The sequence below is a fragment of the Sus scrofa genome, chromosome 13 (genome assembly GCF_000003025.6).
Source record: "Sus scrofa isolate TJ Tabasco breed Duroc chromosome 13, Sscrofa11.1, whole genome shotgun sequence".
Taxonomy (NCBI): Eukaryota; Metazoa; Chordata; class Mammalia; order Artiodactyla; family Suidae; genus Sus; species Sus scrofa.
The window spans coordinates 118,640,929-118,654,824 of record NC_010455.5 but is presented as its reverse complement, the minus strand read 5'-3'; the positions used below and the strand labels follow the sequence as shown (position 1 = coordinate 118,654,824).

The 13,896-nt window shown below is 37.3% G+C and overlaps 1 protein-coding gene across 4 annotated transcripts in view; it reads left to right on the top strand.

Moving 5' to 3' along the window:
* CCDC39 (coiled-coil domain containing 39) overlaps positions 1-13,896 on the top strand; it is a 149,419-nt gene that overhangs the window by 118,381 nt on the left and 17,142 nt on the right. For all 4 annotated transcript variants that reach the window (XM_021071235.1, XM_021071234.1, XM_003132552.4 and 1 more), the window contains one exon: positions 2,135-2,343. In XM_021071235.1, coding sequence (XP_020926894.1) covers positions 2,135-2,343 — 209 coding nt within the window. The remainder of the gene's footprint in view (positions 1-2,134; positions 2,344-13,896) is intronic.

Here is a 13,896-nt window from a genome sequence, read left to right as displayed (position 1 = left end):
GCAGCTTAAGAACCTGACTAGTATCCATGAGGATGCGGGTTAAATCCCTGGCCTTGCTCAGTCGGTTAAGGATCGTTCGTCATTGCAAGCTACAGTGTAGGTCACAGATATGGCTCAGATCTGGCATTGCTGTGGCTGTGGTGTAGGCCTGCAGATGCAGCTTTGATTGACTGCTAGCCTGGGAACTTCCATATGTCACGGGTGTAGCCCTAAAAAGACAAAGCAACACAACAAAAGAATATTGGCTTTATATACTGGATTCCAAAATTTAAATATATATTGTACATGATTCCTATTTTTAATGGCTTCCTACAGCACATTCCATGAAGTCACCATTATTTATTTAACCATCTCCTATTTTTTGGGATATGTTTGTTTCCATTGTTTGGCTATTTGAAATAGCACTAACGTGTACTATGCACATATTTTGTTACACATTTATTCTTGTAGTTCCTTAGGATAAATTTCTAGTTGTATAATTATGCTTCAAAAAGAATTATTTTTAGTGTCTTGAAACTATTTTCAGGCCAAATTGCCGTCTAGAGGGTTCAATGAATACTCCCACCAATAGTGTGCACTTGGATTGCATCCCTGGCCTGGAAATTTCCATATGCCGCAAGTATGGCCATATAAAAAAATTGGTGACATTTTAAAACATTTTATGTTTAAACATAAAATTTTAAATATCTATGTTTCAATTAAAATGTTTAAAGCATTTTAACAATTATGTTTCATAATTTTTCTTTTGGATTTTTTGTTCATTTTCTTGGTCCATGTTTCCATTAGGAGGTTTATATTTTTAAATTGCTTTACAAAAGATCTTCATATGCAAAATTATTAACTCTCATAAATACTATGTCCATTGTCCTTATTTTTTATTTTATTATTTTTTAAAATTAAATTTAATTTTTTTAGGGCCATAACCTGTGGCATACGGAAGCTCCCAGACTAGGGGTCAAATTGTAGCTGCAGCTACCAGCCTACACCATAGTCACAATGCAGGATCTGAGCCATGTCTGCAACTTCACTGCAGCTCATGGCAATCCCGGATCCTTAACCCACTGAGCGAGGCCAGGGATCAAACCTGCATCCTCATGGATACTAGTTGGGTTGTAACTTGCTGAGCCACAACGGATTTCCCACGTCCATTGTCTTTAAATTTCTATTCAGTTTTTTGACATAAAAATGCTTTTTAAGCATCAAATAATTGTTTTTCCCGTGTTTTTTACGCTTAGATACTTCTTCATCACATTAAAAATCAAAACATTTACTATTTCTAGTGGCTGCATTGGTTTCATCTCTTACATTAGGTTTTTTCATTCCTCTGGAATTTATTTTTGGTGCCTATGAGATGTGGGGATCTAATCTTTTTTCCAACTGAAAAGCTTTGTTTTGAAATAGTAAAATCTCATATTCTGGATTTTTTTTTCTGGGCTTTCTGTTCTGAAAATTGATCTATGGGTGTGCTCCTATGTCAGTACTCTACTCATGATTGAATTGTTTTAAAATAAAAGTTTAGGGAGTTCCATTGTGGCTCAGTGAAAATGAATCTGACCAGGATCCATGAAGACACAGGTTTGATCCCTGACCTCGGTCAGTGGGTTAAGGATCCGGTGCTGCCATGAGCTGTGGTATAAGGTTGCAGACGCAGCTCGGATCTGGCATTGCTGTGGCTGTGGCATAGGCCACAGCTTCGATTTGACCCCTAGCCTGGGAACCTCCACATGCCTCAGGTGCAGCCCTAAAAAGACAAAAAAATTATTTACACATTATTTCATAAGATTTAGTTCAGAATATAAAAAAGCTCATCCATAGGCCTGTATATATTTTCTGGATTTTGTAACTTTCAATTTTAGGAATAACTTCTTCCTTTCGTTTTTTAGTAATACTTGCATTTAAAATGAATTATAATAAAAGACTTGGAATAGCCGTAAACCTCTTTCTTAAAAAGAAAAGAAAACCCGAGTGTGACTGGGAATAACATAAATTTAATCCTAATTAATATCTTGGTCAATGGTCAAATTAGAAAGAGTTATATTTTCAAGTTTGAATTTTGTAGCAATAAAAAAGAAACATTTTGATTTGGGTATACAAATTATTATTTCAATATTTGATGATTTTGTTATGTTGATAGGATTTGATGATAGAAGACAATCTTTTAAAACTTGAAGTTAAACGTGCTCGAGAAATGCTCCACAGTAAGGCAAAAGAGGTTCTTTCTTTGGAAAAAAGAAAACAGCAATTACACACAGCTATGGAAGAACGGACTGAAGAAATTAAGGTTCACAAAACAATGCTTGCATCACAAATAAGATACGTTGATCAAGAACGGCAAAACGTAAGGTAATAGCGTTTTAAAATACTGCTATCGAATTTTGAAAATGTAAGGGTAATGTCGGAAGAACTGACTGCTCCCTCTACCATGTTGGATGTCCATCTTTTTCTTTTTCACTTGAAAAGCCTTTTAATATAGTACACAAGTCATATTTTAGCCACAAAGCCATGCTTTTCTCTCTCTCTCCCCTTAGGCTAACTCCTCATTCTTTAGATTTACCCTTTTACTTTAAGATCATTAATCCTCTTGGAATTGATTTTTGTGTACGGTTTGTGGTAAGGGTCCAATAACATGCTTTCCATTATGGATACACGGCAGCTGCATTTACTGAAGCAATTTTCCCCTAGAGATTTTGCATATGTTTTGTAAGATTTTTCCTGGCTGCAGGCTATTTTCGTAAAGATTGCTGTCAATGTTATTTCCTTTTAAAACATTTCATTTTCAGTTCATTGCTGGTAAATAGAAATACAGTTGATTTCTGTATATTAAGTATCTAAAACCCTTGCTTAAACTTTTATTAATTCTAGCAATTGATCTGTAGATTTTACTTTCTAGGTATTTCATTGACATTATTTGCAAATAACAGTTTCGTCTCTTCTTTTTCAATCTTTTCAATTTCTATTGTTCTTGCTCTATCGCCCTTATTATCTAACTAACCTCCAGTTCAAAGTTGAATAGCAGTGGTGATTGCAGGTACCCTTGTCTTGCAGGTGCCTGATCTCAAAGGGAAAGTTTTCATTGTTTTATCATTAAGTATTAAGTTTACTGTGGTGTTTTTGATATTCTCTTTATAATATTAAGGGAGCTGCCATCTATTTTCATTCTTTGCTAAGAGGTTGTTTTAATTTGTTTAACCAGGAATGAGTGTTGACTTTTATTATATGCTCTTTTGCATTCATTGATATGATGTATCTTCTTTAATCTGTTAATATAATTGAACATATTGATTGCTTTTTTAATCTTTTTATGGCCATGCCTGTAACATATGGAAGTTCCTGGGCTAGGGGTCAAAGTGGAGCTGCAGCTGCAAGCCTACACCACAGCCATGGCAACACCAGATCTGAGCTGCATCTGCAATCTGAGGCCAGGGATTGAACCCATATCCTCATGGACAGTATGTCAGGTTCTTAACCCAGTGAGCCAAAACAGAACTCTTTTTTTTTTTAATTGTACAGTTGCATTATTTAATTATAAGTATCATAAAGTCTTTGATGGAGAGGAAATCAGAATCAGTTCTAAGAAGACTTCAGCATTCCAAGAATGATGTCAAATGACCCCTTTCATGGTGGATTATGCACTTATTTACCATGAGATATATTTCTTCTCCAGAGATTCCTTATTTGTGTATCAATTGCAGATTTTTGGTTTGCAGTTATTCTGAAGTTTTGATATAAGAGTCAATATGTACATGAGATTGTTTTAAGTTGTTGTTCTCTTAATTGCAAGTTCATCTCCAGTGTCCTGCGTTTGTACCCACCACTTCTCATGATTCCTGATTTTGGTGGCATAATTGTGTATGGATGATTTCGTATCTTTACTGTATATATACCTTTACTGGTGAGCCTTGTCATTTGTGGAATTTTTGTTTCCTGTTGCTGTCTTTTCTTTTCTGCCTAGAGAAGTTCCTTTAGTATTTGTTGTAAGGCTGGTTTAGTGTTGCTGAATTCTCTCAGCTTTTGCTTATCTGTGAAGGTGTTGATTTCTCCTTCAAATCTAAATGAGAGCCTTGCTGGGTAGAGTAATCTTGGTTGGAGGTTTTTTCCTTTCATCACGTTAAGTATATCATGCCACTCCCTTCTGGGCTGCAGAGATTCTGCTGAAAAATCTGCCGATAACCTTATTGGGGTTCCCTTGTATGTTACTTGTTTCTTTTCCCTAGCTGCTTTCAAGATTTTCTCTTTGTCTTTAATTTCAGTCAGTTTGATTAATATGTGTCTTGGTGTATTCCTCTTTGGGTTTATTTTATATGGAACTCGTTGTGCTTCCTGGATTTGAGTGAATGGTTCCTTTCCCATGTTAGGGAAGTTTTTGGCTATTATCTCTTGGAATATTTTTTCTGTCCCCTTCTCTCTCTCTTCTCCTTCTGGTACCCCTATAATATGGATGTTGTTGCATTTCATGTTGTCCCAGAGTTCTCTGAGACTCTCTTCATTTTTTTTTTTTTGTCTTTTTTTAGCTATTTCTTGGGCTGCTCCTGCGGCATATGGAGGTTCCCAGGCTAGGGGTCTAATCAGAGCTGTAGCCACCGGCCTATGCCAAAGCCACAGCAACGCGGGATCTGAGCTGAGTTTGCAACCTACACCACAGCTCACAGCAACGCCGGATTGTTAACCCACTGAGCAAGGGCAGGGACCGAACCGTAACCTCATGGTTCCTAGTCGGATTTGTTAACCACTGCGCCACGATGGGAACTCCCTTCATTTGTTTTCAATCTTTTTTCTCTCTTCTGTTCTGTCTCTGTAATTTCCACTAATCTGTCCTCCACCTCGCTTATTCATTCTTCTGCCTCCTGTATTCTGCTGTTAGCTGCCTCTAGTGAATTTATTTCAGTTATTGTATTTTGCATCTCTTCTTGCTTAAGTTTTATATCTTGTATCTCTTTGCTCAGTGTTTCCTGTAAGTTATCCATCCTTGCCTCCAGTTTATTTCCAATGTCTTGCATCATCTTCAGCATCAACAATCTAAAGTCTTTTTCCTGGAGGCTGAGAATCTCCTCATCACTTATCTGATTTTCTGGGGTTTTTCCTTTCTCCCTCATCTGAGTTATAGTTCTCTGTCTTTTCATTTTTATAGGTTTTTGGTGTGGTGACCTTTTTACAGATAATAGGGTTGTACTATTACTTACTTACTTATAGGGTTGTACTCTCTTACTTCTGGTGTCTGACCCCCTTGTGGCTGCACTCAGTATGGGGGCTTGGTGTAGGCTTCCTGATGGGAGGGGCTGATGCCTGCCCACTTGTAGGTGGAACTGATTCTAATCCCTCTGGTGGGTGGGGCTTAGTCTCTGGGTGGGATTAGAGGCAGCTGTGTGCCTGAGGGGTCTTTAGGTAGCCTGTTTACTGAGGGGCAGGGCTGTGATCCCACCTGGATTGTTGTTTGCCCTGGGGCTTCTCAGCACTGTCTGACAGGTGGGGCCAGATTTTCCCAAAATGGCCACCTCCAGAGAAAGGCACGCTGCTGAATATTCCCGATAGCTTTGCTTCCAATATCCTTTCCTCACAACAAGCCACATTCACCCGTTTTCCCAGGATGTCCTCCAAGAACTGCAGTCAGGTTTGACCCAGATTCCCTTGGAGACTTTGCTTTGCCCTGGGACCCAGTGCAAATGAAAGTCCATGTGCGCCTTTTAAGAATGGGGTCTCCGTTTCCCCCAGTCCCGTGGAGCTCCTGCGCACAAGCCTCACTGGCCTTCAATGCCAGATGCTCCAGGGGCTCTTTCTCCCAGTGTCAGATCCCCGCATGTGAGGGTTTGATGTGGGGCTCAGAACTCTCACTCCTGTAGGTGAGTCTGTGAACCAGTTAGTTTTCAGTCTGTGGAGCTTCCCACCTGGGAGGTATGGGGTTGTTTATATCATGAAATCGCCCCTCCTACCTCTTGATGTGGCCTCCTCTTTTTCTTCTGGAGTAGGGTATCTTTTTTAAGGTTTCCAGTCCATTTGGGTGGAGATTGCTCAGTCTTTAGTTGTGAGTTTTGTTGTTTTTAGGAGAGAAGTTGAGCTCCAGTCCTTCTATTCCACCATCTTAATCCTGTCTCCCAAAACAGAACTCTTGATGGGCTTTTTCAAAGCTAAAACAAAATTACATTCCTGTAGCAAATACAATATTACATTTTGTATATACCTAGATTTTCTTTGCTAATATATATATATGTATATTTTTTTGGTGTCTTTTTTGTCTTTTCTATGGCTGCACCTGCAGCACATGAAAATTCCCAGGCTAGGGGTCTAATCAGAGCTGTGGCCACTGGCCTACACCAGAGCCACAGCAACGTGGGATCTGAGCCACATCTGTTACTCACACCACAGCTCACGGCAACGCCAGATCCTTAACCCACTGAGCTAAGCCAGAGATCAAATCACCGTCCTCATGGTTCCTAGTCAGATTCATTAACCACCGAGCCATGACGGGAACTCCCTCTTTGCTAATATTTTTAAACAAGTTTTGCATCTATGCTTATAATTCTTTCCAGCCCCTGACAAGTTACTGGGTTATTAAGGTTATATCCACTTTTATAAAATGATATATGTGTTTCTCATTTTTTTGTAATAAGTGTGTAAAAGACTAGAATTATATATTTTTAATACTCAATTATTTTATTACATTTATAGTTGTACAATGATCATCACAACCCAATTTTAAACCTTTTCCATCACATACCTCCAGCCAATCCCCCCCCCCCAACCTGTTCCCTTTGGAAACCATAAGGTTTTCAAAGTCTGCGAGTCAGTATCTATTCTGCAAATAAGTTCATTGTGTCTTTTTTTTAGATTCCACATGTAAGTGATAGAATTTGATGTTGGTGTCTCATTGTCTAACTTCACTTAGTATGATAATTTCAAGGTCCATCCATGTTGCTGCAAATGCCCTTGCTTCTTTTCTTGTAATGGATGAGTAATAAGCCATTGTGTATACGTCCCACATCTTCTTTATTCACTCTTCTGTAGACGTGCATTTAGATTGTTTCCATGTCTTGGCTATTGTACATAGTGCTGCAATGAAACTTGGAGTAATGTCTTTTTGAGTCATGGTTTTCTCTGGATAGATGCCCAGGAGTGGGATTGCTGGATCAAATGGTAATTCTATTTTGAGTTTTCTGAGGCATCTCCATACTGTTTTCCACAGTGGTTGCACCAATTTACATTCCCATTAGCAGTGTACTAGGGTTTCTTTTTCTCCTCACCCTCTCCAGCACTTATTGTTTGTAGACTTTTGGATAATGGCCATTCTGGCTGGTGTAAGGTTGTGCCTCATGTGGTTTTGATTTGCATTTCTCTAATAATGAGTAATGTTGAACATCTTTTCATGTGCTTTTTGGCCTTCTGTATATCTTCTTTGGAGAATTGCCTGTTTAGATCTTATGCCCAATCCCTTGTCAGTTGCTTCATTTGCAAATATTTTCTCCCATTCTGTGGGTTGTCTTTTTCTTTTGTTTAGGGTTTCCTTTGCTGTGCAGACACTTTTAAATTTAATGAAGTCCCATTTGTTTATTTTTGTTTTTACTATCATTACTCTAAGAGATGGATCTGAGAAGATGTGGCTGTCGTTTATATTGGAGAGTGTTTGCCCTATGTTTTCCTCTAAGAGATTTATAGTATCTGGTCTTACATCTAATTCTTAAATTCATTTTGAGTTTATTTTTGTGTGTGGTGTTAGGAAGTGTTCTAATTTCATTCTTGTACATGTAGTTGTCCAGTTTTCCCAGCACCACTTATCGAACAGGCTGTCTTTTCTCCATTGTATATTCTTGCCTCCTTTGTCACAGATTAGTTGGCTGTAGGTGTGTGGGTTTAATTCTATCCTGTTCCACTTATCTGTATTTCTGTTGTTGTACCAGTACCATATGCTTTTGATGACTGTAGCTTTGTAGTATAGTCTGAAGTCAAAGAGCCTGATTCCTCCAGCTCATTTTTCTTTCTTAGGATTGCTTTGGCTGTTCTGGGTCTTTGTGCTTCCAAACAAACTTTAAGATATTTTGTTCCAGTTCTGTGAAAAATTTCCTTGGTAATTTGATAAGGATTGCAATCATTCTGAAGATACCCTTGGGTAGTATAGTAATTTTGTTAATATTGATTCTTCCAATCCAAGAGCATGGTATGTCTTTCCATCTGTTTGTGTCGTCTTTGATTTCTTTCATCAGTGTCTTATAGTTTTCAGAGTACAGGTCTTGTGTCTCTTTAGGTAGGTTTACTCCTAGGTATTTTATTCTTTTGGATGTGATGGTAAACGGGATTGCTTCCCTAATTTCTCTTTCTGCTCTTTCATTGTCAGTATATAGAAATGCCATCGATTTCTGTGTATTAATATTGTACCTGCGACTTTGCCAAATTCATCGATGAGCTCTGACAGTTTTCTGGCAGTATTTTTTTAGGATTTTCTAGGTATAGTATCATGTCATCTGCAAATAGTGATAGTTTTACTTCTTCCTTTCCAATTTGGATTCCTATTATCTCTTTTACTTCTCTGATTGCCATGGCTTGGACTTGCAAAACTATGTTGAATAGTAGTAGTGGAGCAGACATCCTTGTCTTGTTCCTGATCTCAGCGGGAATTTGTTCAGCTTTTCACCATTGAGAATATTGTTAGCTCTGGGTTTGTCATATATGGCCTTTATTATGTTGAGGTAGGTTTCCTCTATGCCCACTTTCTGAAGGGTTTTTGTTAGAAATGGGTGTTGGATTTTGTGAAAGGCTTTTTCTGCATCTATTGAGAGGATCGTGTATGGTTTTTATTCCTCAGTTTGTTAATGTGGTGTATCTCCCTCGTTGAATTGTGGATATTGAAGAATCCTTGCATCCTTGGGATAAATCCCACTTGATTGATCATGATGTACAATCCTTTTAATGTCTTGTTGGATTCAGGTTGCTAGTATTTTGCTGAGAATTTTTATTTCTATGTTCATCAGTGAAATTGTCCTGTAATTTTCTTTTTTTGTGTTATCATTGGTTTTGGTATCAGGGTGATGGTGGCCTCATAGAATGATTTTGGGAATGTTCTTTCCTCTTCAATTTTTTGGAATAGTTTCAGAAGGATAGATGTTAGCTCTTCTCTAAATGTTTGGTAGAATTTGCCTGTGAAGCCATCTGGTCCTGGACTTTTGTTTGTTGGAAGTTTTTTAATCACAGTTTCAATTTCAGTTCTTGTGATTGGTCTGTTCATTTTTTCTATTTCATCTTGGTTTAGTCTTGGAAGATTGTACTTTTCTAAGACTTTGTCCATTTCTTCTAGGTTTTCCATTTTATTGGCATATAGTTGCATGTAGTAGTCTCTTATGATCCTTTGTATTTCTGTGATGTCTACTGTATCTTCTCCTACATCTTTAATTTTATTGATTTGAGTCCTCTCTCTTTTTTTCTTGATAAGCCTGGCTAAGGGTTTATTAATTTTGTTGATCTTTTCAAAGAACCAGCTTTTCATTTCATTGATCTTTTCTTTGGTTTTCTGTTTCTATTTCATTGATTTCTGCTCTGATCTTTATGATGCTTTTCCTTCTGCTAACTTTAGGTCTTGTCTCTTCTTCTCTCTCTAGCTGCTTTAGATATAAAGTCATCTTGTTTATTTGAGCTGTTTCTTGTTTCCTGAGGTGGGCTTGTATTGCTATAGCCTTTCCTCTTAGAATGGCTTTTGCTGCATCCCATAGGTTTTGGAGTGTCATGTCTTTGTTGTTATTTGCTTCTAGGTATTTTAAAATTTCCTCTTTGATTTCTTCAGTGATCCACTGGTTTTTTAGTAGCATATTATTTAGTGTCCACATGTTTGTGTTTTTTTCAGTTTTTTCTTTTTGTTGATTTCCAGTCATATAGCATTGTGGTCAAAAAAGATGCTTTTATGATTTCAATTTTCTTAAAGTTACTGAGGTTTGATTTGTGGCCCAGGATGTGATCAATCTTAAAGAATGTTCCATGTGCACTTGAGAAGAATGTGCATTCTCCTGCTTTTGCATGGAATGTCCTGTAAATATCTATTAAGTCCATCTGGTCTAATGCTTCATTCAGGGCTTGTGTTTCCTTATTGATTTCCTATCTCGATAATCTGTCCATTGCTGTAAGTGGGGTGTTAAAGTCCCCCACTATTCTTGTGTTGTTATTAATTTCTCCTTTTAAGGTTGTTAGCAGTTGCCTTACATATTGTAGTGATCCTATGTTGGGTACATATATATTCAAAATTTTTTATCTTCTTCTTGGATTGATCCTTTGATCATTATTTAATGTTATTCCTTGTCTCTTAAAATATTCTTTATTTTAAGGTCTATTTTGTCTGATATGAGTATTGCTACTCCACCTTTCTTTTGATTCCCATTTGCCTGGAATATTTTCTTCCACCCTCTCACTTTCAATTTGTATGTGTCCCTAGAAGTGAAGTGGGTCTCTTGAAGACAGTGTATATGTATCCATTCAGCCAGTCTCTGTCTTTTGGTTGGGGCATTTAGTCCATTTACATTTAAGTTAAAGATTGATATGTATGTTCTTATTGCCACTTTATGAACTGTTTTGGATTTGTTTTTGCTGCTCTTTTTTCTTCCCTTCTTCTCTTGTTCTCTCCTGTTGTTTGATGACCATCTTTAGCATTGTATTTGAGTTGATTTTTCTCATCTGTGTGTGTATCAATTACAGATTTTTTATTTGCAGTTGCCCTGAGGTTTTGTTATAGGAGTATATATACATACATATACATATATATATACACACATATGCATATATACATACACACACACATAAAAGATTGTTTTAGGTTGACAGTCTCTTAATTACAAGTGCATCTCCAGTGTCCCGCATTTGTACCCTCCTCTTCTCACTATTTCTGATTTTGGTAGCATATTTGTATGTGGATGATTCCCTAACTTACTGTATATATGCTTTTACTGGTGATCCTTATAACTTGTAGTATTTTTTGTATCTAGTTGCAGACTTTTCTTTCTAAAGACTTTTCTTTAATATTGTTGTAAAGCTGGTTTAGTGTTGCTGAATTCCCTTTTTTTGCTTGTCCATAAAGAGTTTTTTTTGGGGGGGGGTCTTTTTTTTTTTTTGTCTTTTTAGGGCCACATCCACAGTATGTGGAGGTTCCCAGACTAGGGGTCTAATTGGAGCCGTAGCTGCTGGCCTACACCACAGCCACAGCAATGTGGGATCCTAGCCTCGTCTGCAACCTACACCACAGCTCATGTCAATGCTGGATCCTTAACCCACTGAGCAAGGCTGGGGATGGAACCCACAACCTCATGGTTCCTAGTTGGATTCATTTCCACTGATCCACGACAGGAACTCCTGATTGTCTATAAAGCTTTTGATATCGCCTTCAAATCTGAATGAAATCTTCGCTGGGTAAAGTCATCTTGGTGGTAGTTTTTCCCTTTCATCACTTTAAGTATATCATGCCACCGCCTTCTGGGCTACAGAGTTTCTGTTGTAAAATCTGCTGATAACCCTATTGGGGTTCCTTGTATAGTATTTGCTTCTTCTCCCTAGTTGCTTTCAATATTTTATTTTGGGGAGTTCCTGTCGTGGTGCAGCAGAATTGAATCTGGCTAGGAACCATGAGGTTGTGGGTTCGATCCCTGGCCTCGCTTAGTGCTTTAAGAATCTGGTGTTGCCAAGAGCTGTGGTGTAGGTCGCAGACACGGCTCAGATCTGACATTGTTGTGGCTGTGGCACAGGCCTGTTGCTGCAGGTCCAATTACACCCCTAGCTTGGGCACCTCCATGTGCTGCAGGTGTGGCCATAAAAAGACAATAAATAAATAAATAAATATTTTCCTTTGTCTTTAATTTTGGTTGGTTGATTAATATGTGTCTTAGGATTGCTTTGGCTATTTGGTTTATTTTATATGGTACTCGTTGTGTTTCCTAGATTTGAGTGAGTGGTTGCTTTTCCATGTTAGGGAAGTTTTTGGCTATTATCTCTTCACATATTTTTTCTGTCCCTTTCTCTCCCTCTTCTCCTTCTGGCACCCCTATAATACGGATGTTGGTGCATTTAATGTTGTCCCAGAGTTCTCTGAGACTGTCTTCATTTCTTTTCAATCTTTTTTCTGTTCCACATCCGTGATTTCCACTAGTCTGTCCTCCACTTCGCTTATTTGTTCTTCTGTCTCCTGTATTCTGCTGTTGGTTGCTTCCAATGAATTTTTTAATTTAGATATTGTATTTTGCATCTCCACCTGCTTAAGTTTTAAATCTTGTATTTAAGTTTATTTATTTATTTCTATTTTTGAGGGTTTATTTTGGTATTCTTTTCCTAACTTGAGATAGATGCTAGCTAATTAATTTTCAACCTTGATTTTTAAAAATTTTTTTCTTGATTTTTACATTAAAAAATGTGAAAGCCATTCTTTGTTCATCAGCTGTACAAAAACAAGTTGCAGGTGTAGAATGGTTTGCTGACCTTGGATTTTTATCTCTAAATGTAATATTCTATTGTATGTATCTACTCAAACTATATGTACATTTACCTGTTGATAAATATTTGAATCATTTCCAGTTTAGGACTACTGCATGTAAAGCTGCCATGAACATATGTGTTCTTGGAATGGTCATCTGCTTTCTTTTCTCTTGGGTAGCTCTTGGTTAGATGCCTAGAAATGGAACACCTAGATCATATGGTAGGTATTCTTTTTGTCTTTCCACTCTTTCTTTGGTTTTATTGGATTTTCCTTTTTTCCTCAATTTATTTATATTATATATAAATTTTAATTATTTTGTTATTTATTCTTAAATTCAAAAGAAATTATAATCTTTCTATCAATACTGAAGATTTATTAGTTCCTATTATTTTTTCCTTCCTAAAATAGTTAAGGCTCTTTGCACCTTTTATTGCTGAATTTCCTCTCTTCATCTTTCATGTATTATTGAAATCACTGATTAGTTTCAGGTTGTTACCTATTGTTCTTAATATTATGTCTCTCCTTTTTAAAGAACTTAATCCTTACAGCTTGCATTAAACCGTACAGCCAATTGCCAACAATCTTTTCAGCCTAGCTAAATGTTTTATTTATTTCTTGGTTTAATATTCTCTCATGTATTTTTTGCCACTCTATATTTTTGTATTTTCATTTTATTTTTCTGAAGTATGTTTGGAAACTCTTTTTCAAGAATTTATATTTTCTGAAAATTTTGAGTCCTCATATATTTAAAGCATATTTATTCTACCCCATATTTGAATTACAGTTGAAGTTTGAAAGTATTGTTTCCTGTTCTTCTAGATTAAAGTGTTGTTCATGACAGGGTAATTCATTTTATTTTGTAGGGATCCTGTTTTTTTTTTTTTTCTTTCTGGAAGCTTTGGGACAATGTTTTTATTTGGGGAATTTCGGGATTTCTGTATTTCTGGGTGTTTTGTCCTTTTTATTTTTCTTGTTTGACCCTGGTGAGCTCTTTCAGTTATTTCATTGAAGTCTTTCTTTCAGGTCAGGAAAATAATTTTCTATTAATTCTTTTTTTTCCCTTATATCAATCTTCCCATTTGTTGTTCACTTTTAGTGGATGCTGGTGATTCCCTGCTCCTGGCAGGTAACCATATTGATGCTGAACTTAGTGCAGGCACCCATTTGGCATAGTGCATTACAGCTCAGAGCTGCTGGGCTCCTCAGCTCCTTCCACATCCTCCTGCCTCAGCCTCCCAAGTGCACCCAGCACCACACCCAGCATTCTTCACTACTTTTATTTATTTATTTAAAAATTAAAAAAAAAATTTAGGGCTGCACCTGGGGCAGACGGAGGTTTCCAAGCTAAGGGCTGAATCAGAGCTACAGCCTAAACTACAGCCACAGCAACACCAGATCTGAGCCATGTCTGCAACCTACACCACAGCTTACAGCAACACTGGATCTTTAACCCACTGAGTGAGGCC